Source organism: Microcaecilia unicolor, chromosome 13 (genome assembly GCF_901765095.1).
Source record: "Microcaecilia unicolor chromosome 13, aMicUni1.1, whole genome shotgun sequence".
Taxonomy (NCBI): Eukaryota; Metazoa; Chordata; class Amphibia; order Gymnophiona; family Siphonopidae; genus Microcaecilia; species Microcaecilia unicolor.
Window position 1 is genome coordinate 8,265,558 of NC_044043.1, and position 26,238 is coordinate 8,291,795.

The 26,238-nt window shown below is 45.4% G+C and overlaps 1 protein-coding gene across 1 annotated transcript in view; it reads left to right on the forward strand.

The window, feature by feature from the left end:
* Window positions 1-26,238, forward strand: part of RNF43 (ring finger protein 43) — a 162,539-nt gene that overhangs the window by 93,036 nt on the left and 43,265 nt on the right. The window contains exons 4-5 of the mRNA XM_030222590.1: window positions 17,199-17,273; window positions 23,482-23,613. Of these exons, the coding sequence (XP_030078450.1) occupies window positions 17,199-17,273; window positions 23,482-23,613 (207 nt within the window). The remainder of the gene's footprint in view (window positions 1-17,198; window positions 17,274-23,481; window positions 23,614-26,238) is intronic.

Consider the following 26,238-nt stretch of genomic DNA (forward strand, 5'->3'; position numbering starts at 1 on the left):
GAGCCCACCAGGGACAGAGAAATACCCAGTGTACCTGAATGTAACTCACCTTGAGCTACTATTCAGAAAGGTGTGAGCAAACTCTAAATAAATAATATTTCAAACTGTGATATCCAGTCAAGTATTCTTACAGGAGCATTCTAGCAGGATGAAATTGGGGTAATTATGATTGCAGACTTTAATTATTAAAATCTTGGGGGGGGGGGGGGGGGGGGGATTGGCTAGGAGTCTGAAAGGTAAATTAGAAGGCACAGGGCTTAAGGTTCACCTAAGGTGTAGACTGCCCTTTAAATGGCAATTTTAGTGTAGTGGCTCCCGCCATCAGGCTCCCAAACTATCTCTGTCGTGATGGATGTGGTGCCTCGGTGGTGAGACTTGGGGAGGTCGGTGGAGAGAAGTGTCTGATGAGTGGGGTGCCTCAGAGATGAATGTTTCTGGTGATGAGTGCGTCAGAAGGCTGCAGAGGGACTGATGCTTGCTGGGGAGAGTGGTGACTGGAGGGAGACATGCAGGCTGGCCAGATAGATTTAAATCATACTTAGCAAGGCCATAGAAGTATTCTCCTTCTCCTTTCTTTTCCCCTGCTCCTTTTTGTGCTTCTCTCTTGCCTCTTTTCTGTCTTCTCTTAACCACCCTGCTCTTTTTCTCTCTCTGCCTCCCCTCCCCCTTTCTCACCTCACTGCTTCTGCTCCTTGCCCATCCCTTTTCCCTTCCCTTCTTGCCTCATACTTCAGACACACTGAGCCGTGGCTTTGCCTTTGATCTCACAGCTGTAAATCTTTGCCTTGTGACCTCTGGCCACTTACCTGAAGGCAAAGACTGTAATTGTGGAAGTGGAGGGTGAAGCTTCCTAGGCAGTGATTCTTGTAGTTCCTGTACCTGCTGCCACACGCTCTGCCTCCCCATCTCAGCTCAGATCAAAGGCAGAAGGCATGAGTAATGGATAATCTCCAGAGTATGTATGCACCTCCCTCCCTCCGCACAGGGAGAAGTCATTAACTCCTCAAGCTCAGCCCTGCCTGTCCTGTGCCAGGAAGACTTGAGAGGTGGCCAGCTAGCTGCCCTCACAGCTCGCCCACTGTTCACGGCCTCTGCTATCACAGAGCCCCCTTTCCTCCGTAAGTGTCAGAAAATGCCCAATGTCTCTGTTTGAGCCATAGAGTGGAAGCCACCAAAAACCAAAATTTCAACACTGTAAATCAGGGGCGTATATGCGTGGGGCCACAGGGGCCTGGGCCCCCGCAGATTTCGCCCTGGACCCCCCGACCATCGACCCTCTCCACCTCCCCCACCAACCCGTCGCCGATCTTTGCTGGCGGGGGACCCCAAGCCCCCGCCAGCCGAAGTCCTCTCTTCCGTGCAGGCTGCAAGTTGCAACGCTTCCTGTTCTTCTGAGTCTGACGTCCTGCACGTACAACGTGCAGGACGTCAGACTCAGAATTTGGAACTCAGTCCGACGTCCTGCGCGTTGTACGTCAGACTCAGAAGAACAGGAAGCGTTGCAACTTGCAGCCTGCACGGAAGAGAGGACTTCGGCTGGCGGGGGGTTGGGGTCCCCCGCCAGCAAAGGTAAGTGACAGCAGCGGGGGAGGGTTGGCGGCGGCGGGAGGGGGTGGAGAGTGTCATTGGTGGCGAGGGGGGGGGATCGGTGGCCCGGGGGGGGGGCTAAAATGTGCCCCCTCCCTCTGGCTCTGGCCCCCCCCCCCTACCGCCAGAGTCCAGATACGCCCCTGCTGTAAATACAGTATAAAACAAGACAAAATAGTTCTTATCCTTCAAATGGAATAAAAAAATGAATCGCTCTCCTTGTCCTTTATCTATTAAAAAGGAAGAAAAAGACCTCAAATGTCCCGACTGTGGCAGCCAGTTAACAATCTGTGTGCCTACGTACATCAGACTCCCATTTTTATTGTGAAATATTTAGCAATTCTTATGAACGATCATAGACGTGACATAGCTGTCACATGTATTATCATTGATAGCAAGAATCGCTAAATATTTTTCATGTGCGTATTATAAAAGTGTAAAAATAACAAAAAAATTGGAAGGAAGGAGGTTTTTTTAAGACGATAAAAATGGGAGTCCGATGAATGTAGGCAATCGGATTATTAACTTGCTGCCAGGTCATTCTAATTGTAGCACTTAGGAGGTTTAAAACCAAGACAAGCCGTGTCACCTTTTTCAGCAGTGAGAGCAAATGCCACACAGTGCCGTGATCTCCCACTTTCCACATGGGTTTATAAAACTTTTTCAAGCGTAAAATGCTGATTTGCGATCATAAAGGGTACCTTTCCAAATTTCCTTACACATTGTGCAACTGGACTTTACGGTAGGCGTGTTCAAGGGAGGAGATTGGGCAGGGTCGTGATCTATGCACCAGCGTTTAGGCACAGACTGCGACTAGATGCTTCTATGCCCCTCGTACAAGGTGGCTTTTTATAAATGTAACCTCCACCTGTATATCTGCATAAGTGAGCAGCTTAGAAGTTGGAATCTATCTACTGCACCTGAATTTGTAACTTGCCTTGAGCTTGGATTTGGAAAAGCCAGTAATTAAATCCAAATCCCCAATCTCTGCACTCCAGTTCCCGCAGACTGCGTGTCTCCATGGGCAATCAGTGCCTTGACTTTTCACTTGTGCTCCTGTGTGAACCAGCCCCCTGGTGTTCCTTCCTGGGGAGCAGGCCATAGTGTTGGTGTGCAGGAGTGGTGCTGTGGCGGTCTGTTTCCTGCAGGCGGTGGGAGAGCTGTGCTGTGGCCTCCTCCTCCTCCTTGATGCAGTGTTTCTCTAAGGTGCCCTGAGTAAAGGGCTCCTTGGGCTCATGCAGTGTGACTGCAGTGTTCGTTTACCGTGAGACCTTTCTGCATTTTCTCTTTCGTTATTATTTTGCTGTAACTCAACAAGTTCCAAGTGCAACAGAAGGCAGCATTTTGTACCTTTCAGAATGTGTGTGATCGTGTCTGCCTTTTGTATTTCTTTAGTTATGACATTTATAGCCCACGTTATCCTGAAAACAAGCTCGATTTCAATGTGGCTTACGGTTTACATTAAAAATACAGAGTTAGAATTTCCATAATGATGAAGTGCCTGAGAGTAACAGATTAGCCAATAAACTACAAATAGTGTACATATTGATAGATTCGCAATACAGAAAAGAGACAAGATTATCAACTGGTTGCTATATTAACTAATATCTGTGCACTTTTATCTGCATGTTTGTACCTCCATGCATTCATTTTGTGTGTGTGCTTATACTGGGAGTATGATGCTGGACCTGTGTGTATGTACACACAAACATTTCTGTCTCTGAAGGGCTGCAGGCTGGAGGACCTGTCCTGTGCACACTCAGCTGTCAGCTCTGGGGCCTACCCTGCTCAGTCACTTTGAAGCTCCACCAGCCTACTGCCGGGGACAGGAGTGTCTGGGCCAGCTGGCAGTATGGGCAAGAGCAGGAGAGTGCAGGCTGAGCTCAGTTTAACAGAAGGCAAAAGTAGAGACTAATAGACGATTCACCACTGGAGACGTGAGTCCAACAGTCTTTATTATATCAGAGATAACGACCCGACACAGGCCGTGTTTCGATGCTAAAAAGCGTCTGCATCAGGGGTCAATATATTCTGTTTGGTGCTACGTGATCAGTGAGTTGACAACACATATACAAGTAGGACTCTTCGTTTTGCATTCATTACTTGGTGTATTTATTGACTCCTGATGCAGATGCTTTTTAGCGTCGAAACACGGCCTGTGTCGGGTCGTTATCTCTGATATAATAAAGACTGTTGGACTCACGTCTCCAGTGGTGAATCGTGTATTAGTCTCTACTTTTGCCTTCTGTGATTCGTCATCGTAGAGAACTTTTCCTGAGCTCAGTTTAAAACAGCAGGCCTATGTGTTTTTCTCTTTAAATACATTTCTCTCTACCTATGCCCTTATTTAAAATCTTATTTTTATGTTAAAAAGAAGAGTAAAATTGTACTGCTTCAGCCCCCATTTTTAAATAAACATAAGTGTAAGTGTGTTGCATGTTGACGACATGATTTTGTAGACAGGAGCGTCACCGAAGACGCCATCACCCATGCGGCAAGCGTTGTATTGGCAGCTGAGCTAACAGCCGCAGGCCAAGAGAGAGGAAAGAGCTGTGATGAAGTTGTATCAGCAGCAGTGTGGTGAATTTGCACAGAGATGTTTTACGAGAGGCCATTTTTAAATTCTTCGTAAGCCTGCAGACTCATTTTGAAAGGGAATTTCCCCTGACTGGAGGGGGAATGGGGGGGGGGTACTTTGTTCCTGCATGGAGACTGAAAAAACCCCACAACACAGACACATTTCCCCCTCTCCTAACCTAGCTCACCCGTATTATCCTCACCAGGTCGGGAATACAGGCATTTTTTCAAGCAGAATTATTATAGGGGTGAACATGTTTACCTCAGTGGAGTGGAGGAGTGGCCTAGTGGTTAGGGTGGTGGACTCTGGTCCTGGGGAACTGAGGAACTGAGTTCAATTCCCACTTCAGGCACAGCTCCTTGTGACTCTGGGCAAGTCACTTAACCCTCCATCGCCCCAGGTACAAATAAGTACCTGTATATGTAAGCCGCATTGAGCCTGCCATGAGTGGGAAAGCGCGGGGTACAAATATAACTAAAATAAATATTGCTGTTTTTGGATCCAGGGGAAGACCTGTTCTTGTGTGCAAGATGGATGCAGATATGATCTCTGCCATACTAGGAGAGGCCCTCATAATCCTCGGTTAGCCTTAGGGACATCTCTCGGACTCATCTGAATGATTTTATCACAGTTTTCTTATTGACAAAGGGGGGGGGGGGGTCCTGCAGTTGATTTTGGAGTGTTCTTTCTTACTCATGGGTGGAGTTCAGGCAAGTCTTTATGACTGAGACTCTGTAGCCAAGGGGAGCAGAGAGTTAGGGGTGATCCCTTCATGACGTAACACCATAAAAGACAAAGTTTTATCTGCTGTCCTGGAACATTGGGTCAAATGAGAATCCCAATCCCCGAGGGCCAAGAAATCAATTTTTCACTCTTTCACAAAGTACAAAGACCAAGGGACACTCAATGAATTGACATGGAAATACTTTTATGTTGAAATATCTTTATTCAGTGATAGAAATAGAACGGAATAACTACACAGTACAGAAAAGAACAACAAAACTCAGCATATAAAAGGATGACCAAAGTATTATATTTTCTTCCCCCCCCCCCCCCCCCAAACCAGGCCAATGAATGCACAGAATGTGAGCATACAAAAGTACAGCAATAATTCTCTGGCCTTACGCACACAGGAAAAACGATGATAGGTATGTAACAAACAATAGAAAACATTCCCAACGAAGTACCCAAGCACGAGGCATCCAAATCGTTCAACAACACAGAACGAACTCTCATAGACAAGGTAGCCAAGTAAGGATCTCAGGTCTTCAAAAATCGCTTCTTTGCGGCTCGACCTCTGAGGACTGCCGTCATGTATGCGGAAATACTTTTTAAAACAAATAGACGGAAATATTTTTTTCACTCAGAAGAATAGTTAAGCTCAGGAACTCGCTGCCAGAGGATGTGGTAATAGCGGTTAGAGTATCAGGGTTTTAAAAAGGTTTGGAAAAGTCCATATTTGCCCTGGGATTGGAAGCATGGACTGTTTCTACTGTTTGGGTTTCTGCCACGTACTTGTGACCTGGATTGACCACTGTTAGAAGCAGGATACTGGGCTAGATGGATCATTGATCTCACCCAGTATGGCTATTCTTATGTAGTATGCAAGGCTAAAAGGGAATGAAGTGGGGTGGGAGAGTCGGAAGGTTAAGGGATGTAGGAACACCTGTGAAGACTCCGAGAAGTTAATGAAAAAACCTGACCACCACCTGAAATTGTAGGGGAAAAATGTGAATCCTGCCCAAAGTTGTGCAAGCAAGAGAAAGATGAACCCTTTTCAGAAATCTCAGAGGGAGGGGAGACCTGAGCCACAAGTGTCATTAGTAGGCCTGGTGTTGCTTTCTCATCGTATCTGTCAACTCATAAATTGCGCTGCTGGCTTTATAGAGACTATGGCTGTGGGGCCATGGTAGTTTTAATGACTTGGACTGGTTCAGCAGGGCTGAATCCTGGGCTTTACCTGCCACAGGTACTCCCAGATCCCTTGTTCTCCCTGCATCACCATGTTTTAGGAGTCTTCAGACTTGGCAAGAATCCACGACTCATCTGCTCCCTGCCCTGCTGTAAAAATCTGTGTGGTACCATTAGATCCGAGATGAATGGAGCCTGCTGGGTGTGGCCAGGCTCTGGGGGACTGTACTTCAGTTTTATAGTCCGCAAAAGATGAGCCCATGAGCCGGAAGTTATTCCGAGTTGGGAAAGGGACAGGGACAAATTTCAGTCCAGTCTCTACAGGAAGGTTCCATGTGCCATCTAGCGTTGGTCAGGAAAATAGCAGGCCACATTGATGGTGCTGAACAGGTGTTACTACAAGAAAGTTTAGAGTAACCTAGTCTCCTCCATTAGCAGGATTATTATGTTTTGTAATGTGATGTAATGGATCACTTGTATTTCACAAACTCCCTATACAGTTCAAAGCAGATAACATTAGAAATGGAAAAAAAAGAAGTTAACAATAAGTATTTCTTAAACAGATATGTCTAAACATTTGCGAAAGGAAAGTGAAGAATTCAAAGTTCTTAATTCTTTTGGTAGAGAGGATCAGATTTGAATAGCCTGATAACAAACTGAATTCACTAGAACCTTGTTATATCAAACCGGACACTGAAGGAAAGTAAACAGGAGTTGCAGGCTCCCACAGGGAATGAAAATACGCCAATTAAGTAACGGGTACTAGTACTACTATTTAGCATTTCTATAGCGCTACAAGGCATACGCAGCACTGCACAAACATAGAAGAAAGACAGTCCCTGCTCAAAGAGCTTACAATCTAATAGACAAAAAAATAAATAAAGTAATCAAATCAATTAATGTGAACGGGAAGGAAGAGAGGAGGGTAGGTGGAGGCGAGTGGTTACGAGTCAAAAGCAATGTTAAAGAGGTGGGCTTTCAGTCTAGATTTAAAGGTGGCCAAGGATGGGGCAAGACGTAGGGGCTCAGGAAGTTTATTCCAGGCGTAGGGTGCAGCGAGACAGAAGGCGCGAAGTCTGGAGTTGGCAGTAGTGGAGAAGGGAACAGATAAGAAGGATTTATCCATGGAGCGGAGTGCACGGAAAGGGGTGTAGGGAAGGACGAGTGTGGAGAGATACTGGGGAGCAGCAGAGTGAGTACATTTATAGGTTAGTAGAAGAAGTTTGAACAGGATGCGAAAACGGATAGGGAGCCAGTGAAGGGTCTTGAGGAGAGGGGGTAGTATGAGTAAAGCGACCCTGGCGGAAGATGAGACGGGCAGCAGAGTTTTGAACCGATTGGAGAGGGGAGAGGTGACAAGTATGCTCATTTTCAAAGCACTTAGCCTCCCAAAGTGCTTTGAAAATATGCCTCAAAGTGGGAGGCCAGCAAGAAGCAGATTGCAGTAGTCTAAATGAGAGGTGACAAGGGTGTGGATGAGGGTTTTGGTAGAGTGCTCGGAAAGAAAGGGGCGGATTTTACAGATGTTGTAAAGAAAGAAACAACAGGTCTTGGCAATCTGCTGGATATGAGCAGAGAAGGAGAGAAAAGAGTCAAAGATGACCCCAAGGTTTCAAGCTGAGGAGACAGGGAGAATGAGAGAGCCATCAACAGAAATAGAAAATGGGGGGAGTGGGGAGGTGGGTTTGGGGGGGAAAAATGAGAAGCTCGGTTTTGGTCATGTTTAATTTCAGGTGGCATTGAGACATCCAGACAGCAATGTCAGACAAGCACGCTGAAACTTTGGTTTGGATGCAAGGTGTGATATCAGGGGTAGAAAGGTAGATTTGGGAGTCATCAGCATAGAGATGGTAGGAAAAGCCATGGGATGAGATTAATGAACCAAGGGAAGAAGTGTAGATAGAAAAGAGGAGGGGACCAAGAACAGAACCCTGAGGTACGCCGACAGGCAGAGGGATAGAAGTAGAAGAGGATCCACCAGAGTGAACACTAAAGGTGCGGAGGGAGAGGTAGGAAGAGAACCAGGAAAGGACAGAGCCCTGGAATCCAAGTGAGGACAGGGTATCGAGAAGTATGCTGTGATCGACAGTGTCAAAAGCAGCGGAAAGATCAAGAAGAATGAGGATGGAATATTGACCTCTGGATTTAGCCCAGTAATAGGTCAGGTCATTGGAGACTTTAGTAAGCGCAGTTTCGGTTGAGTGGAGAGGGCGAAAACCAGATTGTAGTGGGTCAAGAATAGCATGTGAGGAGAGAAAATCAAGGCAGCGGCGGTGAACAGCACGCTCAAGTAATTTGGAGAGAAAAGGAAGGAGGGAGATGGGTCGGTAATTAGAGGGACAAGTAGGGTCGCGTGAAGGCTTCTTAAGGAGAGGTGTGACCACAGCATGTTTAAAGGCAGCAGGGACAGTCGCAGTGGGAAGTGAGAGGTTGAGAATGTGACAGATAAAAGGAATACGAGCAGGAGAGATGGCATTAAGAAGGTGGGTGGGAATGGGATGAGAGGAACAGGTGGTACATTTTGAGGAAGAAAGGAGAAGTGTAGTTTCCTCAATAGTAACTTCAGGAAAGGAGGAAAGGGAATGAGGGGAAGGAGAGAGAGGGGAACGGACTAGTGGAGGGAGAGGTGGTGAGGTAGAGAAAGCAAGGTTTATCTTTTCAACCTTGTTGTGAAAGAATTCAGCAAGGGTCTGAGGAGATAATGAAGGGGGAGTTGGGGGAGGGGGCACCTTGAGGAAAGAGTTCAATGTGGTGAAGAGAAGTCGAGGATTAGAGCCAAGAGAGTTGGTCAGTTGGATATAATAATCCTGTTTGGCACGTAAAAGAGCAGATTGGAAGGAGGTCAGCATGAACTTAAAGTGTAAGAAATCAGCAAGGGCCCGAGATTTCCGCCAGAGGTGTTCGGCGGAGCGGGTACAGGAACGTAGGTAGCGGATATTAGAAGTCAGCCAAGGTTGGGGTTTTGTACGCCTTACAGGGCGGGTCATCAAAGGTGCAAGAGTGTCTAAGGCAGAGGATAGAGTATTGTTGTAAGAAGAAACAGCCTCGTTGACAGATGTGGATGGTGCCACAGTAGAGAGGAGGTTTGAAACATGGGAGGATAGAGATGTAGGGTCAATATCGTGAAGATTCCTAGATAAATTAGATAGGATGGGACTGGGAGGGAGGAGATTTAAGTGTGAAAGTTATAAGATGGTGATCAGAGAGGGGAAGATCAGAGGCAAGGAAACTAGTAGGTGAACAGTTGGAGGAGAAGATGAGATCAAGACAGTGACCATTTTGATGAGTGGGGGAGGTGGAGCATAGTTGGAGATTAAAGGAGGACGTTAAAGCGAGTAACTTGGAAATATAAGAGTTGGAAGGATCATTAGCAGGAATATTAAAGTCACCAAGGATGAGAGAGGGGGAGGAAGGATCATGGAAGAAGGCAAGCCAGGCATCAAAGTCACTGAGAAAGGATGAAAGGGACTTATCAGGGGGACGATAAATGACCGCTATTCGAAGAGGCAGAGGAGAGAAAAGGCGGATAGAGTGGACTTCAAAGGAGGAAAAACAGTGAGATTGAGGTGGAAGAAGGGGTTGAAATCTGGAGGAGGGAGAGAGAAGTAGTCCAACACCGCCCCCACGGCCAGCAGGGCGAGGAGTATGTGAAAATAGATAACCGCCATGGCACAGGGCTGCGACTGAAGCAGAGTCATCAGGGCAGAGCCAGGTTTCTGTTATGGCGAGCAGATGGAGGTGACGCGAGATAAAGAGGTCATGGATATAGGCGAGTTTGTTACAGATAGAGCGGGCATTCCATAGGGCGCAAGAGAAGGGCAGAGAAGAGGAGGGGAGTAGAGAAATAGAGATGAGGTTAGAGAGGTCGCGGTGAGATCTGTAGAGTTGGGATAATAGTTGGTGAGGGGGGCCAGGATTGGGATTGATGTCACCGGCTGAGAGTAAGAGAAGGAGTAAAAGAGAGCGGAGGAGAGTAGGAGAGGTGTGGCCATGAAGGAGTCGAAGGCGAGAGGTATTTAGGTGGAATGGGGAAGGCAAAATGGACGGAAGAAAGAGGCGGAGATTAAAAGCCAAGAGGGAGGAAGAGGGTAGGAGAGAAGGTGAGGTGATGAAGTCGATGGATGGGCAGTGAGTTCCTGTAGCGGAGAGAGGTAGGGGGTGAGGGAAAAGATTAGGAAGGGGCAGGGCTAGGAAGAGAATATGAATAGGGGCCATAAATGACTGAGGTACTTTAGCAAGATTCAGCACCTAGAGCAGAGGCCCTGAGTGGATCGGAGTGGACCTGGGTGTCACTCCGGAGAAGGCTGTAAGGATATGCAGATGAGCTGCAAGTCCTCCACAGCACCTGAAAGGCAGCCGGTGGTAGAGCTGGGCACCTCTCAGCTGAGGAAAGGCTTACCAGGGGTTAGGCCGAAGCCAGCATTCCTCCCCCTGAGGGTCGCCTGATCCTAGCCAAAAAGCACCTGGAAACTCTGTGCACTTGGAGCGAAGGCACCTTCAAGCCAACTTAAAACTGATACAAGCCTGCATAGGCAACTAATGTAGTGAATCAAGGCAGGAGTAGCTGTGTCAGACTTGCAGTATTTTGAAGTATCCAAAGTTTAGAACAAAGTTTAACCACAATAGTTGAGTACGAGCTATTGCAGTAATTGAGATATGACAAACCAAGTGCCTGAACCAATAAAGAAAAATGATCTTCAGAAAATAAAGGACGAATAGTATGAAGGTGACATTAAAAAAACCCCCCAAAAAGCAGTTCTCACAATTAACCTGTGGTTCGAAGGAAAATGTGTCCAGAAGAATTCCCAGAACTTTAGATGTAAACAACTTGAAAACAACGTATGATCACCTAAACTTCCGGAAATCATTAAAAACTAACCTGTTCAAAAAGGCATACCCTACCGACCCAACTTAAATGCCTGTACCCTGCAACACAACGAAACCTTTGCTCGTAATGGACATATAATAACTCGTCCTCTCTACGATTCCCTAATGTATCTGTACACACGAACCTTATTCTACCACAACATTATTGTATTTGTTCATACCGGAATTGGTGAACGCCTTTACCGGTACTATATAAGCCACATTGAGGCTGCAAATAGGTGGGAAAATGTGGGATACAAATAAAATAAATATTTTACTTAAAGTAACAGCCCGTCTGGCAAAATTAACTCTTCTGGAGCATGCTGATCAGAATAGCTCAACCAAAATAATTTTGTCTTACCTTTGAGTTTAGATGTACGGTTTTCAATAATCAAATTACTGTCAGTCACTCTAGACAGAGTAGAGGTCAAATTGACATCCATGGGAATTAAAAGAAACATATCATCGGCGTACAACTAGAACTTAATATCAAAAGCAGAAAACCTGTGGTCAAAATGAACGTAAGAATAGCCAAACTGGGTCAGACCAATGGTCCATCTAACCCAGTATCCTGTTTCCAACAGTGGCCAAGCCAGGTCACAAGTACCTGGCAGAAACCCAAACAGTGGCAACATTCAATGCTACCAATCCCAGGGCAAGCAGTAACTTCCCCATGTTTATCTCAAAGCAGACTATGGACTTTTCCTCCAGGAACTTGTCGAAACCTTTTTTTAAACCCAGATACGCTACACTGTTACCACATCCTTCAGCAAAGAGTTTCAGAGCTTAACTATTCATTGTGTGAAAAAATATTTCCTCCCGTTTGTTTTAAAATTATTTCATGTAACTTCCTTGAGTGTCCCCTAGTTTTTGTACTTTTGGAACGAGTAAAAAATCGATTCACTAATATACCACTCAGGATTTTGTAGACCTCAATCATATCGAAATTCAAACGTGCGTGGGATAGGCATAAAGGAATCCTGTGCAGAAGGAATGGATCCACAGAAGCTTAGCTGAAATTGGGTGGCGGGGGGAAGAGGGGTTGGTGGTTGAGAGGCTAGGATAGGGGAGGGCAGACTTATACGGGGTCTGTGCCAGAGCCGGTGATGGGAGGCGGGACTGGTGGTTGGGAGGCGGGAAATACTGCTGGACAGACTTATACGGTCTGTGCCCTGAAAAAGACAGGTACAAATCAAGGTAAGGTATACACATATGAGTTTATCGTGGGCAGACTAGATGGACCGTGCAGGTCTTTTTCTGCCAGCTGGATAACAAGGCAAATTTATAATTCTAGAACTGGACCTCCTGTCACCATACAATCTATATTTCTGAAATCCAGTGAATATATTTTCCATATAAAACTGTTTATCGGACTAATTCAACAATCTTCCATAGTCATGTGTCTCTATGTCTTGTATCTTATTCAAAACTAATTATCCCAAAACCTCAGTGATGTTAATCACTGCAACTTCAACTGCAGTGATATAATTAACATCAAAATCTTCATCGGTTCTTTAACATTTAACATTCTTTATATTTTTGAAAGTTTTTTTCACTTATCTCATCTCATTGTCGGACCCAGGGGAAAACTGTCCGACATGCACGTTTCGCCCAAACCTGGGCTGCCTCAAGGACCTTCCCCCAGTCTTTTCGTTAGTTTCTTTTGCTAAGCTGACGCTAACGAAAAGACCGGGGGAAGGTCCTTGAGGCAGCCCAGGTTTGGGCGAAACGTGCATGTCAGACAGTTTTCCCCCTGGGTCCGACAATGAGATGAGATAAGTGAAAAAAACTTTCAAAAATATAAAGAATGTTAAATGTTAAAGAACCGATGAAGATTTTGATGTTAATTATATCACTGCAGTTGAAGTTGCAGTGATTAACATCACTGAGGTTTTGGGATAATTAGTTTTGAATAAGATACAAGACATAGAGACACATGACTATGGAAGATTGTTGAATTAGTCCGATAAACAGTTTTATATGGAAAATATATTCACTGGTCTTTTTCTGCCGTCATCTATGTTACTATATCCCCCCTCAGCCATCTCTTTTCCAAGCTGAAGAGCCCTGACCTCTTTAGCCTATCCTCATACGAGAGGAGTTCCATCCCCTTTATCATTTTGGTCGCTCTTCTTTGAACCTTTTCTAATTCTGCCATATCTTTTTTGAGATACAGCAACCAGAACTGAATGCAATATTTGTTGTGCCATGACCTCATGTACATACTGAATAATACAGGCAAAAGTGGGAAGGCCTGGGGAACTCCACACTGAGTTATCCAGCTCTCTGACAGGGAGTCTTTCATTTTACCAAGGTAATGTCTGTTAAATAAAAATTCAGTGAACTATTTTAAAACTCATCCAGAAATGCCAAAAGCACTTAATTTATAAAGCAAAATATTATAATCCACTGTGACAAGTGCTGCTGTTAAATCAGACTATAATAAGATCATATCTTTTCCTCTAGAGAGGTTTTAACATCTAACTCAAGAGCAAAAAAATACAAATTTGGGGCTCTGGGAGGATCTAAACCCAAGCTGTAATGGGCTTAAACAATTTTGATGTCCTAAAAAGCCTGTTAACAATACAGCCACAGGAATGGCCTAGTGGTTAGGGTGGTGGACTTTGGTCCTGGGGAACTGAGGAACTGAGTTCGATTCCCACTTCAGGCACAGGCAGCTCCTTGTGACTCTGGGCAAGTCACTTTTTTTTAAATCATTTATTTATAATTTTTTCATTTTACAAGGATCACTTGCAAAACAGTAAAACAGAGATGATTGTACATTAAAACAATATTAGAAGAAAAAAACAATCTCAACAAGATAAATGGATTTTATACAATCTTTCTCTTTCTTAGACCACAAAATAAATAGGGAGAGTGAAACAAGACAAGGAGATCAATCTAAGCAACAGCAAACAAAGAAAACGTGGTATTAACCCGATTATCCCCAGTTATTATTTATCTAAATCATTATTACACATTGATCATCTGGTTGGTTTCTTCAAGACCATAACAGTGCATAGTCCATCAGTTTCATTGGAAACATACTTATTGTCCAATATTAGTGAAAGTAATACACCTGATTTCATTTTTTTTTCCCTTTTAAAACCAGAAATTGTTTAACAATACAAACCCTTGAATCTCCAATCCAATTCCCGCTGATTAAAGTAATCCCAGTTTCACAGGCTTCACTCCTTTTGAATTAATATATTAAGAGGAATCATTTCAGAGGAAAAAAAACATTAGGAGTCATACCCGGAACTCTGGGAAAACAACAATCTCGATATTAATCATCTATAACAATATTCATTTTGTTCAAATTTTTCTGATCTTTTATCATTTTCAAATCTTAACCGTTTCCTACTTCAGTAGAACTTCATTTGCTGTATATTCTCAAAGGATTCGATTAGATTATCCATGTGGCTCCTTAACAAGACTATATCTGAAGCAAAGTCATTCTCTACCACCGTCAGGTCCTGGAGCACCCTCCAGATGACATTCACTGCAACCTCCACGGGAGCCAAAAACTCCAAGCTGATAACTCTTAAGGGTTTAGGAGTAGCACCGCCGACACGGGTTCAGCTGCAAACGACTTCCGTTTCAGCATACACTCCTGACTCACTCCTCCACTCCTTTGGGCATGGTGGTTAAATGATTTTTGAGCGATGAAGTTGTTTCTAGGTCCAAGAGCATCGACGCTCCTTCGTCGGCGCTAATCAAAGGACTCATCAACCCAGTCATCTATGGGCAGCTCGTCACACAGCGGTCCCACACTTGCTGCACAGGGGACAAAACGCTGGTCATCGGCGGCTGACCCCCCATTGTCCCCTTCCTCTGTTAAGGCAACTGCAATGCAGAGAGGAAATTTCAAGTGAACAAAAACTGAACTTCAGAGGACAGCTGGGCAGTTGAGTGTACGAGCTTCAGGTCACCATCTTTCCTCTCTCCCTAATTTGGGACACTCTTTGTCTGGTTTCTCCTCAAAGGCCTGTCTGATATGGGTAACCCTTCAGCATAGCCCTCTGAGTCATTGAAACACGGAAGCCCCTCCACCACTTACAAGGTGGTGTCCCTTCGGAGGGGGTGGGCAAGTCACTTAACCCTCCATTGCCCCATTTAAGCCGCATTGAGCCTGCCACGAGTGGGAAAGTGCAGGGTACAAATGTAACAAAAATAAAATAGATACTATTGGAGATTCTACATGGAATGTTGCTACTATTTGAGGTTCTGTTGCTACTATTGGAGATTCTACATGGCATATTGCTATTCCACTAGCAACATTCCATGTAGAAGCCTGCGCGGCCACATTGGTGATCTGCAAGGGCCGACTTCTACATGGAATGTTACTAGTGGAATAGCAACATTCCATGTAGAATCTCAAATAGTAGCAACAGTGGAGGAGTGGCCTAGTGGTTAGGGTGGTGGACTTTGGTCCTGAGGAACTGAGTTCGATTCCCACTTCAGGCACAGGCAGCTCCTTGTTACTCTGGGCCAGTCACTTAACCCTCCATTGCCCCATGTAAGCCGCATTGAGCCTGCCATGAGTGGGAAAGCGCAGGGTATAAATGTAACAAAAATAAAATAGATACTATTGGAGATTCTACATGGAATGTTGCTACTATTGGAGATTCTACATGGCATGTTGCTATTCCACTAGCAACATTCCATGTAGAAGGCTGCGCAGGCTTCAGTTTCTGTGAGTCTGATACGTGCAGGACGTCAGACTCACAGAAGCAGAAGCCTGCACGGCCACATTAGTGATCTGCAAGGGCCGACTTCTACATGGAATGTTGCTAGTGGAACTCTGGGCAAGTCACTTAACCCTCCATTGCCCCATGTAAGCCGCATTGAGCCTGCCATGAGTGGGAAAGCGCAGGGTACAAATGTAACAAAAATAAAATAGATACTATTGGAGATTCTACATGGAATGTTGCTACTATTGGAGATTCTACATGGAATGTTGATATTGGAGATTCTACACGCAAACTATTGGAGATTCTACATGGAATGTTGCTACTATTAGAGATTCTACTTGGAACGTTGCTACTATTGGAGATTCTACATGGAATGTTGCTATTCTACTAGCAACATTCCATGTAGAAGCCTGCGCGGCCACATTGGTGATCTGCAAGGGCCGACTTCTACATGGAATGTTGCTAGTGGAATAGCAACATTCCATGTAGAATCTCAAATAGTAGCAAGAGTGGAGGAGTGGCCTAGTGGTTAGGGTGGTGGACTTTGGTACTGGGGAACTGAGGAACTGAGTTCGATTCCCACTTCAGGCACAGGCAGCTCCTTGTGACTCTGGGCAAGTCACTTAACCCTCCATTGCCCCATGTAAGCCGCATTGAGCCTGCCATGAGTGGGAAAGCGTGGGGTACAAATGTAACAAAAATAAAAAATAGCCTCTGATATTTTTGCCAATAAAGGAGTTCTATTGACAGGTCTAAAATGTAATGATTGACCAGTCTCTTCTTTCTTTCATCTCCCTCCACGGTGGTTTTCTAATTCCTGATGTGGCACATACTGTAGATGGAGAGGAAGAGATGTAGAAAAACTTTCCTGTTCTTTACTGATTTGCTCCAGCCAGCAGAGATAGGAATGGGGTCGCATTCAATGGCTGCTCAGTCCTGGAAGCACTTGCACTTCTCAACAGGAGAGCTCCAGGCTTGCAGGGATGTTGAATGCTTTGTATTTTATTTTTTGTAAAGCAGTCAGTGCAGCGGGATGAGAATACACTTGTCAAAGGAAGATTAGGGGAACGTGGGCTGAGTGCAGAGATTGCCAGGGACGATCAGCGTTACAGCTGAGCGGTATCCCCTCTTCCCTGGCACAGGAGAAAGGCAGATGTTCAGTATCGACCAGAAAGTCTACAGTTTCCCAGAGAAGCCAATAGATTACAGGCTGCCCATGCTTTGTGCCGGCACTGCATACTGCAGAGTCTGAGGCACGGGAGCATAGGAGAGAAATCATCTCTGCCAGCCTCTGGGTTCATGAGCATTGACACTGCAGCAAGGAAACGTAGGCAAAATCTTTCCGAAAAATCACCAACACGCCACTGAGAGGTATACCAATCCTATCTGATCTGTGCGGTGCTCCCATACCTCTCCTTACCTGCTGTTGCCTGACCCCCAAATCCAATATCTTTTGAGCTGCCTTGTAAGTATTTCTGTCTGCCTCCTGTTTATTGTGTAACTGGTCCTAATTACATGTGATTGCGGTTTGTGCTCAGGCTTTCTTTCTGCTCCTGAAACAGGCAAAACTGGCAGGGGAAAGAGGAGCAGCGGCCATTCTCTTCGACATCACAGATGACGAAGAAGCCTTTTACCAGGTACAGACAATGCATACCATGAGATCCCAGGGCGCTGACATACGAGATAATATGAAGTACGGATGGGATGATACCACAGGTCATGAAATAATATGGCAAAATGTCGCAGAATGTGAGAGAACATAGTAGAGGTGGGGGGAGGGATTAATAGAGCAGGACAGTTGATATTACATGATGTAAGATAACCATGGAGTTAGGTAGGGTGATATCACATGCCGTGACATACCATTGGAGGGCAAGGGGTAGAAGGAGATTCAATGCTCTGGGCTAATTCTTCAAAAACAAAGTGATGCGAGTGAAGTGTTGCCCTAATTCTCTGTTGTGTTTTACGGCAGAACACTGAGACAGGGCTCTGTCTTGGTTTAGCCCAGTGACATATGCAGGGTTTGTTCATGTGTGTTCCAGCACTTAGGATGGAGCAGCGACGTAGCCGGGGTCTGTCTCAGCCTGCGCTAGTCCTTAGCATGGGGCAGTTGGTTTGTTAGCATTTAAAGTCTCTATTACAGTTCCATAGGCTAGCATTTAAGGGACTGTTCTAAAGTTTGACAACATCTAACCCAAAAAGTTCTCAATTACCAAATCGAAAAGAAGTTGTGTACTTAAAAATAGGAGGAAAAGGCCTCAAAGAACTCCAGGCATCATAGCCCGCGGAGCTAAACACTCTTCATCATTGGCTCAAAAAACCTCCTATAATGCTTCATTTTATCAAGACAATCTTTCTTATTCAAAACAGTTTTTCTTTCTTACGAATTCAGATTCAAATTAAGTTAATACAGAAAGCGCTTAACTTTAGCACTTTACTTCGTCTTCACCTTCCTTCGGTTTCCAGCTGAGACCCACGACCTACGTTGGCCATCATTTACCTAGCTTCATCTAGCTTTTTCAGGGTCCATGGATCCAAAACTCCAAATGTGCACAACGTTAGAAGCGTTTTGGATCCATAGACACTGAGGAAGCGAGGCGAAACGATGGCTAACTTAGGTCGTGGGTCTCAGCTGGAGCATGAAGGAAGGTGAAGACCAAGTAAAGTATTATCTAAGCACATTTTGCATTGACTCCATTTGAATCTGAATTCATTAAAAAACATTTGTTTTGAATAAGAGATTGATTTTTTCAAGACAAAATATTATAGGAGTCAATGATGAAGTGTTTAGCTCAGAGGGCTATGATGCCTAGAGCTCTTTGAGGCTTTTTCCTCCTATTTTTAAGTATACAACTTCTTTTCAATTTGATATTTGAGAACGTTTTGGTTTAGCTGTTGTGGAAGACAGTGTGCATTCTCTGCTGGGTGTATTCTAGAGTTTACCATAGCATCAATGTACAGCAGAACTGATAGTCACAGGAAACCTCAGTTTAGAGTTTAATTCCCACCCTGGCCTGATCTATGATTTGTAGGCCCTTGAGCCAATTAGAAGCCTAGAAAGTTAATTAGGGCATCTCTATCAACCAGTAATTACCTCTTAGAAGTAGTCAGGTCTACAAATAACAATAAAAATAATCAAAAACCTTAAATATTAGCATAGCCTAGAATATAACTAACAAGTATAGGGGACTTCAGTCTACAAATTCCTACTCCATTAGCAGCTTAATTAAGAAATTATCAGTAATAAGGTGCAGACAGCAGTCCAACAGCGAGATGGGGGCTTTCCAGTCTTTTGCACTGTCACATGTTTCATTATCTCCCAGTTGGTCAGAGGTCATGTATGTGTATTCGGTGCAAAGAGCTCCTAGCACTCAGAGAATGGGTCTGGTCCCCAAACGGGTCTGGTCCCCGGAGGCTAGAGTAGCAGACATGGAGGAACTGAGGCAGATGGAGAGGTTTATAGAGGAGGCCTACAGGGACATAGTAGAGAAGTCCCACCTCCAGTCTGGCAACCTCTGTGCTGCCATGGAGCAGAAAGGTCAACTGAAGGGAGAGCATCACCTTGGAGAGGCAGTATCGGCCTGCCTATCCGACATTGCTGCCTGGATGTCCAACTGCCACCTGAAACTGAACATGGCCAAGACTGAGCTCATTGTCTTTCCACCCAAACCCACTTCTCCTCTCCCTCCACTCTCTATTTCAGTCGATAACACCCTCATCCTCCCCGTCTCATCAGCCTGCAACCTCGGAGTCATCTTCGACTCCTTCCTCTCCTTCTCTGCCCATATCCAGCAGACAGCGAAGACCTGTCACTTCTTTCTCTTTAACATCAGCAAAATTTGCCCCTTCCTGTCCGAACACACCACCCGAACTCTCATCCACGCTCTTATCCCCTCTCGCCTTGACTACTGCAACCTACTCCTCACTGGCCTCCCACTTAACCATCTATCCCCCCTTCAATCCGTTCAGAACTCTGCTGCGCGTCTTATCTTCCACCTGGACTGATATACTCACATCACCCCTCTCCTCAAGTCACTTCACTGGCTCCCGATCAGATGCCGCATAAAGTTCAAACTTCTCCTACTAACCTACAAATGCACTCAATCTGCAGCCCCTCATTACCTCTCTACCCTCATCTCCCCTTACACTCCTACCCATAACCTCCGCTCACAGGACAAATCCCTCCCATTGGTACCCTTCTCTACCACCGCCAACTCCAGGCTCCGCCCTTTCTGCCTCGCCTCACCCTATGCTTGGAATAAACTTCCTGAGCCCATACGCCAAGCCCCCTTCCTGCCCATCTTCAAATCCTTGCTCAAAGCCCACCTCTTCAATGTAGCTTTCGGCACATAACCATTTACCTCTATTCAGGAAACCTAGACTGCCTCAATTTGATTGACTGCATACTTTGTCCTTTAGATTGTAAGCTTCTTTAAGCAGGGACTGTCCTTCCTTGTTAAATTGTACAGTGCTGCGTGACCCTGGTAGCGCTTTAGAAATGTTAAGTAGTAGTAGTAGGCAGGAAGTGATCTGCCAGCCAGGGATGCAATATCCTCTCGCACTGAGGATGTGTCTCCAGGGACTTCTACCCATGAGGACAGGGTTAGGATGGCTATATTAGTTGGAGATTCAATCATTAGGCATGTAGATACCTGGTTGGCTGGTGGGCATGAGGATCGCCTAGATACGATTTTAGACAGTGCTGGGGAGGAGTCGGCTGTCTTGGTACATTGAGTACAAACAACATAGGAAAATGTGGGATGGAGGTCCTGGAAGCCAAATTTAGGCTCTTAGGTAGAAAGCTAAAATATAGAAGCTGCAGGGTAGCATTTTCAGAAGTGCTTCCCATTCCACGTGCAGGACCCAAGAGGCAGGCAGAGCTCTGAAGTCTCAATGCGTGGATGTGACAATGTTGTAGGGAGGAGGGATTTTGATTTGTTAGGAACTGGGCAGCATTCTGGGGAAAGGGGAGCCTATTCCGAAAGGATGGACTCCACCTTAACTGGGACAGAACCAGGCTGCTGTCATTAACCTTTAAAAAGGAGAGAGAGAAGCTTTTAAATTAGAACGGGGGAAAAGCCAACAGTCGCTCAGGAGCGCATGGTTCAGAGTGAGGTGTCCTTGAAAGATACCATTATAACAGGACATTTCCAGAATCCCAATAGAAGTGTTTCAACAAAGTGAAAGAAAGCCAGGAGTGTTTAAGAGTAGAACAAAGCAAAGGTTGCAAATTATCCCTGTCAGCTTCTAAGCAGCTTGTAGATGCAAGGAAAAAAAACACACTTTGAAGTGTCTGATACAGTTGCTAGAAGACTGAAAAATAAGATGGGAGAGTTAGAATATATAGCACTAAATGAAGTAGATATGATAGGTATCTCAGAGACCCTGGAGGAAGGAAGACAATGAATGGAACACTGTATTACCAGGGTATAAATTATATTTCAGTGATAGGGTGGATCAAATTGGAGGGGGGAGGGTGCGCTGTATATTAAAGAGGGAATTGAGTCAAACAGAATACAAATTCTGCATGAAACAGACAGCAGTGTGGAATCCCTATGAATAGAAATTCCATGTGTGAAGGGAAAGAATATTTGTGTAGGGCTATACTACTGTCTGTCAGGCCAGAACGATCAGACAGGTGAAGATATGTTAACAGAAATGAGAAAAGCTAGCAAATTTGGCAACGGTATAATCATGGGTGATTTCAATTGCCCCAGTATTAAGTGGTTAAATGCCACATCAGGGAGTGCTAGGGAGGTAAAATTCCTAGACAGAATAAATGACTGCCTCTTGGAGCAACTGGTCCAGGAACCGACAAGAGGGGGAGCTTTATTAGATCTAGTCCTTATTGGAATGCAGGAGTTAGTACAAGAGGTGGGAAACCGTGATCACATTTGACTTAATAACTGGACTGCAGTCACTAAGGAAATTGTTGTAGCAGTATTTAATTTTCAAAAGGGTAACTATGATAAAGTAAGGAAAAGTTTTTTAAAAGAAAGCTGAAAGGCTCAACTACAAAGGTTAGGACTTTACATCAGCATGGACGTTGTTTAAAAATACTGTTTTAGAAGCCCAGACCTGACGTATTCCACGTATTATTAAAGGTGGAAAGAAGAGCAAACAGCCAGCATGGTTAAAGAGAGAAGTGAAAGAGGCTATTAGAGCCAAAAGAACATCTTTCAGAATATGGAAAAAGATCAGAATGAGGAAAACAAGAAGCAACATAAGCAACGGCAAGTTAGATACAAAGCATTGATAAAGAAGGCCACAAGAGAATACAAAGAGAAACTTGCCTCAGAGGCAAAAACTCATAGTAATAACTTTTTCAGGTATATCAGAAGCAGAAAACCTGTGAGGGAATCCATGAGACTGTTAACTCCCCAAGGAGTCAAAGGGGCACTCAAGAAGGACAGGGCCATAGCAGAGAAGCTGAATGAATTCTTTGCCTCGGTCTTTACTGAAGAAGATCTGAGAAGTCTACCTGAACCAAAGATGGTTTTCAAGGATGATGATGCAGAGGAACTGAAAGAAGTCTCGGTGAACCTGGAAGATGTCCTGAGCCAAATTGACAGAGTAGTAAATCACCTGGTCTGGATGGTATACACCCCTGAGTACTGAAAGAACTCCAATATGAAATTGCAGATCTGCTGTTAGTGATCTATAACCTGTTGTTAAAATTGTCCATAGTACCTGAAGATTGGAGGGTGGCCAATGTAATGCCTATTTTAAAAAGGGATCCTGGTGTGATCCAGAAAATTACAGACCAATAAGCCTGATGTCAGTACTGGGCAAAATAGTGAAAACTGTTATAAAGAATAAAATCACTGAACACATAGACAAACATGGTTTAATGGGATAGAGTCAACTTAGATTCAGCCAAGGGGTGGACTGTAAATCTAAAACATGCATAAATATGGATAGGCTGGTTTCAGAGAGAGAGAGAGAGCCAAAATAGTGCCAGAAGCCTTATGACATGAGACTGAAGATGCTAAATAGACAGAAATATTTTAAATACCAATAATGCACTTTATTTTCCCATTGGAAAAGAAGTTACAGAACTAGGGCAGTGTCAGGAAATATTTTTTTGCACTGCTTAATTTTGTCATGCCTTAAAGGGGCTGACAGTACAGATGGTGATATAATGTAGCATCCAGTACTATTTTAGTGCAGTGTTTTTATTCGATAACCATAAGGCCATGAGTTAGACATTTTGCTCTAACTGCATAAGGCAAGGAGTTAGGTTCTTCGAAGGGGGGGAAATCTCTTTTTGTGGAACTGCTTAAAAGCATGAATCGGGTAAGTGTTTTGTTTGTATGCGGCTGCGGGAGGCCATTCACAGGGCCGCCGAGAGGGGGGGACAAAAGTCCCCAGGCTCGGGCGCCACCGCAGTCAGGCCCGCCCGCCGTCGCTCCCGAACTAACTAACCTTAAACGCCTCCTTCCTTTCCTTTCACCACCTTCGCGGCAAGCAGCAGCAGGGCAGGCCACTCCTTCCTTCCGTGTCCCGCCCTCGCCTGACGTAACGTCCGCGAGGGCAGAGCACGGAAGGAAGGAGAGGTCTGCCCTGCTGCTTCTTGCCGCGAAGGTGGTGAAAGGAAAGGAAGGAGGCGTTTAAGGTTAGTTCAGGGCCCGGTGATCTCGGGTGGGGGGGCCCGGTGGCGAGGATGACCTCGGGTGGGGTGGGTGGGTGGGGGGCCCGGGAGCGGCCTTGTCCCGGGCCCGGCTCTGGCTCTTGGTGGCCCTGGCCATTCACATCCCATGGTGCTATCTCAGGTGAATCTCTTTACGTGTACTTCCATTAATCACAGAACTGGCATCCTTGTCTGCTTGCTTCTTTTTTCTATAGCTGCAGGAGGCCATGGGGCTGACCCATCCTGTGGTGCTGATCTGGGGGCGTGATGCTGAGCTCCTAATGGAAATGGTGAGCATCTATCAAGAAGCTCAGGTGAAGATCGAGGTGAAGGAGCAGCCAAAATGGGTGAGACTCACAAAATACTCCCAACTGAAATTAGCGTTGAGTCAGTGCAGGCTTTGAAATATTCTATTTCCTTCATTCAGTTGACAATGAGGGGCATAATCGAACGGCGCCAGCCAAATAGATGGCCGGCCATCTATTTTGGCGCCGCCGCAAAGAGCTGTCCGGAACCGTATTATCAAAAAAGATGGCCGGCCATCTTTTGTTTCAATAATACGGTTGGGGCCGGCCAAATGCCATAGATCGCCGGGTTTGAGATGGCCGACTTTGTTTTTCAGCGATAATGGAAACTGGAACCGGCCATCTCAAACCCGGCCAAATCCAAGGCATTTGGCCGTGGGAGGGGCCAGCATTCGTAGTGCACTGGTACTTCTGGATATTTAGATCTTGCTGATCAGTTATGTTATGACTTTACTTGTTCTGAAGTGCTGTATTTTGTGCTTCTGTTTTGAGAAATGTTCGATAAAGACCATACAAATTTAAAAAAGTCCCTGCCATGCATGGCCATCCCCGACATGCACTTCCCTTGATGGCCGTCTTTCTCCCCAAACGGGAAAATCAAAACTGTTTTTGCTCACAGCTTTTTTAGTAATAACCGTGGGATTTGAACCGGTGCGTTACAAGACCAGTGATGTAACCACTTGGCCACAGCTCCACTTACTTGGATGCCCCTCCCTTTTGATTATGCCCTCCAGGTCTCTCTCAGCCACTCACAGACAGTTAAACGTGCTGTGATTGGCTGAGAGAGACCTGAAGGGGTATAATCAAAAGGGAGGGACATCTAACTAAGTGGAGCTGTGGCCAAGTGGTTACATCACTGGTCTTGTAACGCAGAGGTGGCCGGTTCAAATCCCACTGTTACTACTAAAAAAGCTATGAGCAAAAACAGTTTTGATTTCCCCGTTCGGGGAGAAAGACGGCCATCAAGAGAACGATGGCCATTAAGGGAAGTGCACGTCAGGGACAGCCATCAAGGGAAAATGCACGGCAGGGACTTTTTTAATTTGTATGAAGTCTTTATTGAACATTTCTCAAAACAGTATCACAAAATACAGCACTCCAGAACAAGTAAGTCATAACATAACTGATCAGCAAGATCCTTTTTTTTCTTACAAGCTGGCCGACTGGCTTCCCCTCCTAGGGAAGGAAATTCACGTGCAAATGAGCAGCTCATGTGCATGCGATTTCCTTCATGCATGCCCTTCCCTTACCGATTCGCTAAGGGATCGGTAAGGGAAGGATTCTTCCGTGCAGTTTAGTGCACCTGGCTTTAAATCTGCTCCAGGAACCTGCATACTGCTGTCATGGAGCTGGCTGGCATAGAGGCTGGCAAAAAAATGTTTTAAAGTTGTTGTTTTTTTTTTTTTTGGGTGGGAGGGGGTTGGTGACCACTGGGGGAGTATGGGGAGGTCATCCCCAATTCCTTCCGGTGGTCATCTGGTCAGTTTGGGCACCTTTTTGAGACTTGGTCGCGAAAATAAATAGACCAAGTAAAACCGGCCAAATGCTCGTCGTCGCCGGTTTTCTTTTTTCCATTATCAGCTGAAGCCGGCCATCTTGTAAGCACGCCCACGTCCCGCCTTCGCTACCCTGCCGACACGCCCCCTTGAAGTTTGACCGCCTCCGCGACGGAATGCCGGCGAGTGTGTCCAAAAATCGGCTTTCGATTATACCGATTTGGCCGGTTTTAGGAGATGGCCGGCCATCTCCCGATTTGTGTCGGAAGATCGCCGGCGATCTCTTTCGGCCTGAATATCTACTATTTATTGCCTCATATTGAACAAATAAGCAGCACTGATTTTGAAGTTATCACATCACCTTAAGCTCCATCCTTAAAAAAAAAAAAAAAAGAGAGAGAAGAATCTTGTTTTGTTTGGAATCAGCTAATCAGTAGCACCCTGCAGAATGATCTCTCTTGAAAGACCTCTGTAGGGTTGCTGTAGAGAAGTGTTTTGCAGTCTAGGCTTTGAGACGTTCATAGGGATACTGCTGGGAGATCTCTCTCATTCTCCTCTCTTCAGCTGTTTGTGCTTTATCCGTGCTTTGTGTGTATTGGGGTGCTTCTCTGTGCATCATCAAGTTATTTTTCTTACATCTACAGCCATAGTTGGCCTGCAGTAAAGGCAGTGGTGTGCTGGAGCAGGCTCTCACAGGCTCGCAAGAGCCGGTTGTTAAGTTTTTAAGAATTTTGGGAGCCGGTTGTTAAAGAAGGGCCCTCCATGGCTACTTTAACAACTGGCTCCCAAAATGTGGGCTTGGGCCCCCTGCTGAATTCTGTTTTACTTTGCTGGTGGGGATGCTGAGCCCTGTCATCCAAGTAAATAGACTGCTGCTGCTCCCCGTGCTTTGCTTCCAGCTCTGAGCAGCAGGCTGGGACTTCTCCAGCATGTGTGAGAAGTTTCAGCATGCTGCTCAGAGCAAGACGTTGGGAGTGGTGGCAGTCCATTTATTGGTTGCCAGCAAAGGAATGCTTAGCGTGCCCACACGAAGGGAGGGAGGAGAGAGAGGCAAGTGTTGCTCCCCCCTCCCCGGCCACCCCTGGCCCTTCCAACTGCAGAGCTGGCTACGTCCGTCCGGAGAAAGAGCCTGTTGTTAAAATTTTACCAGCACACCCCTGAGTAAAGGTTT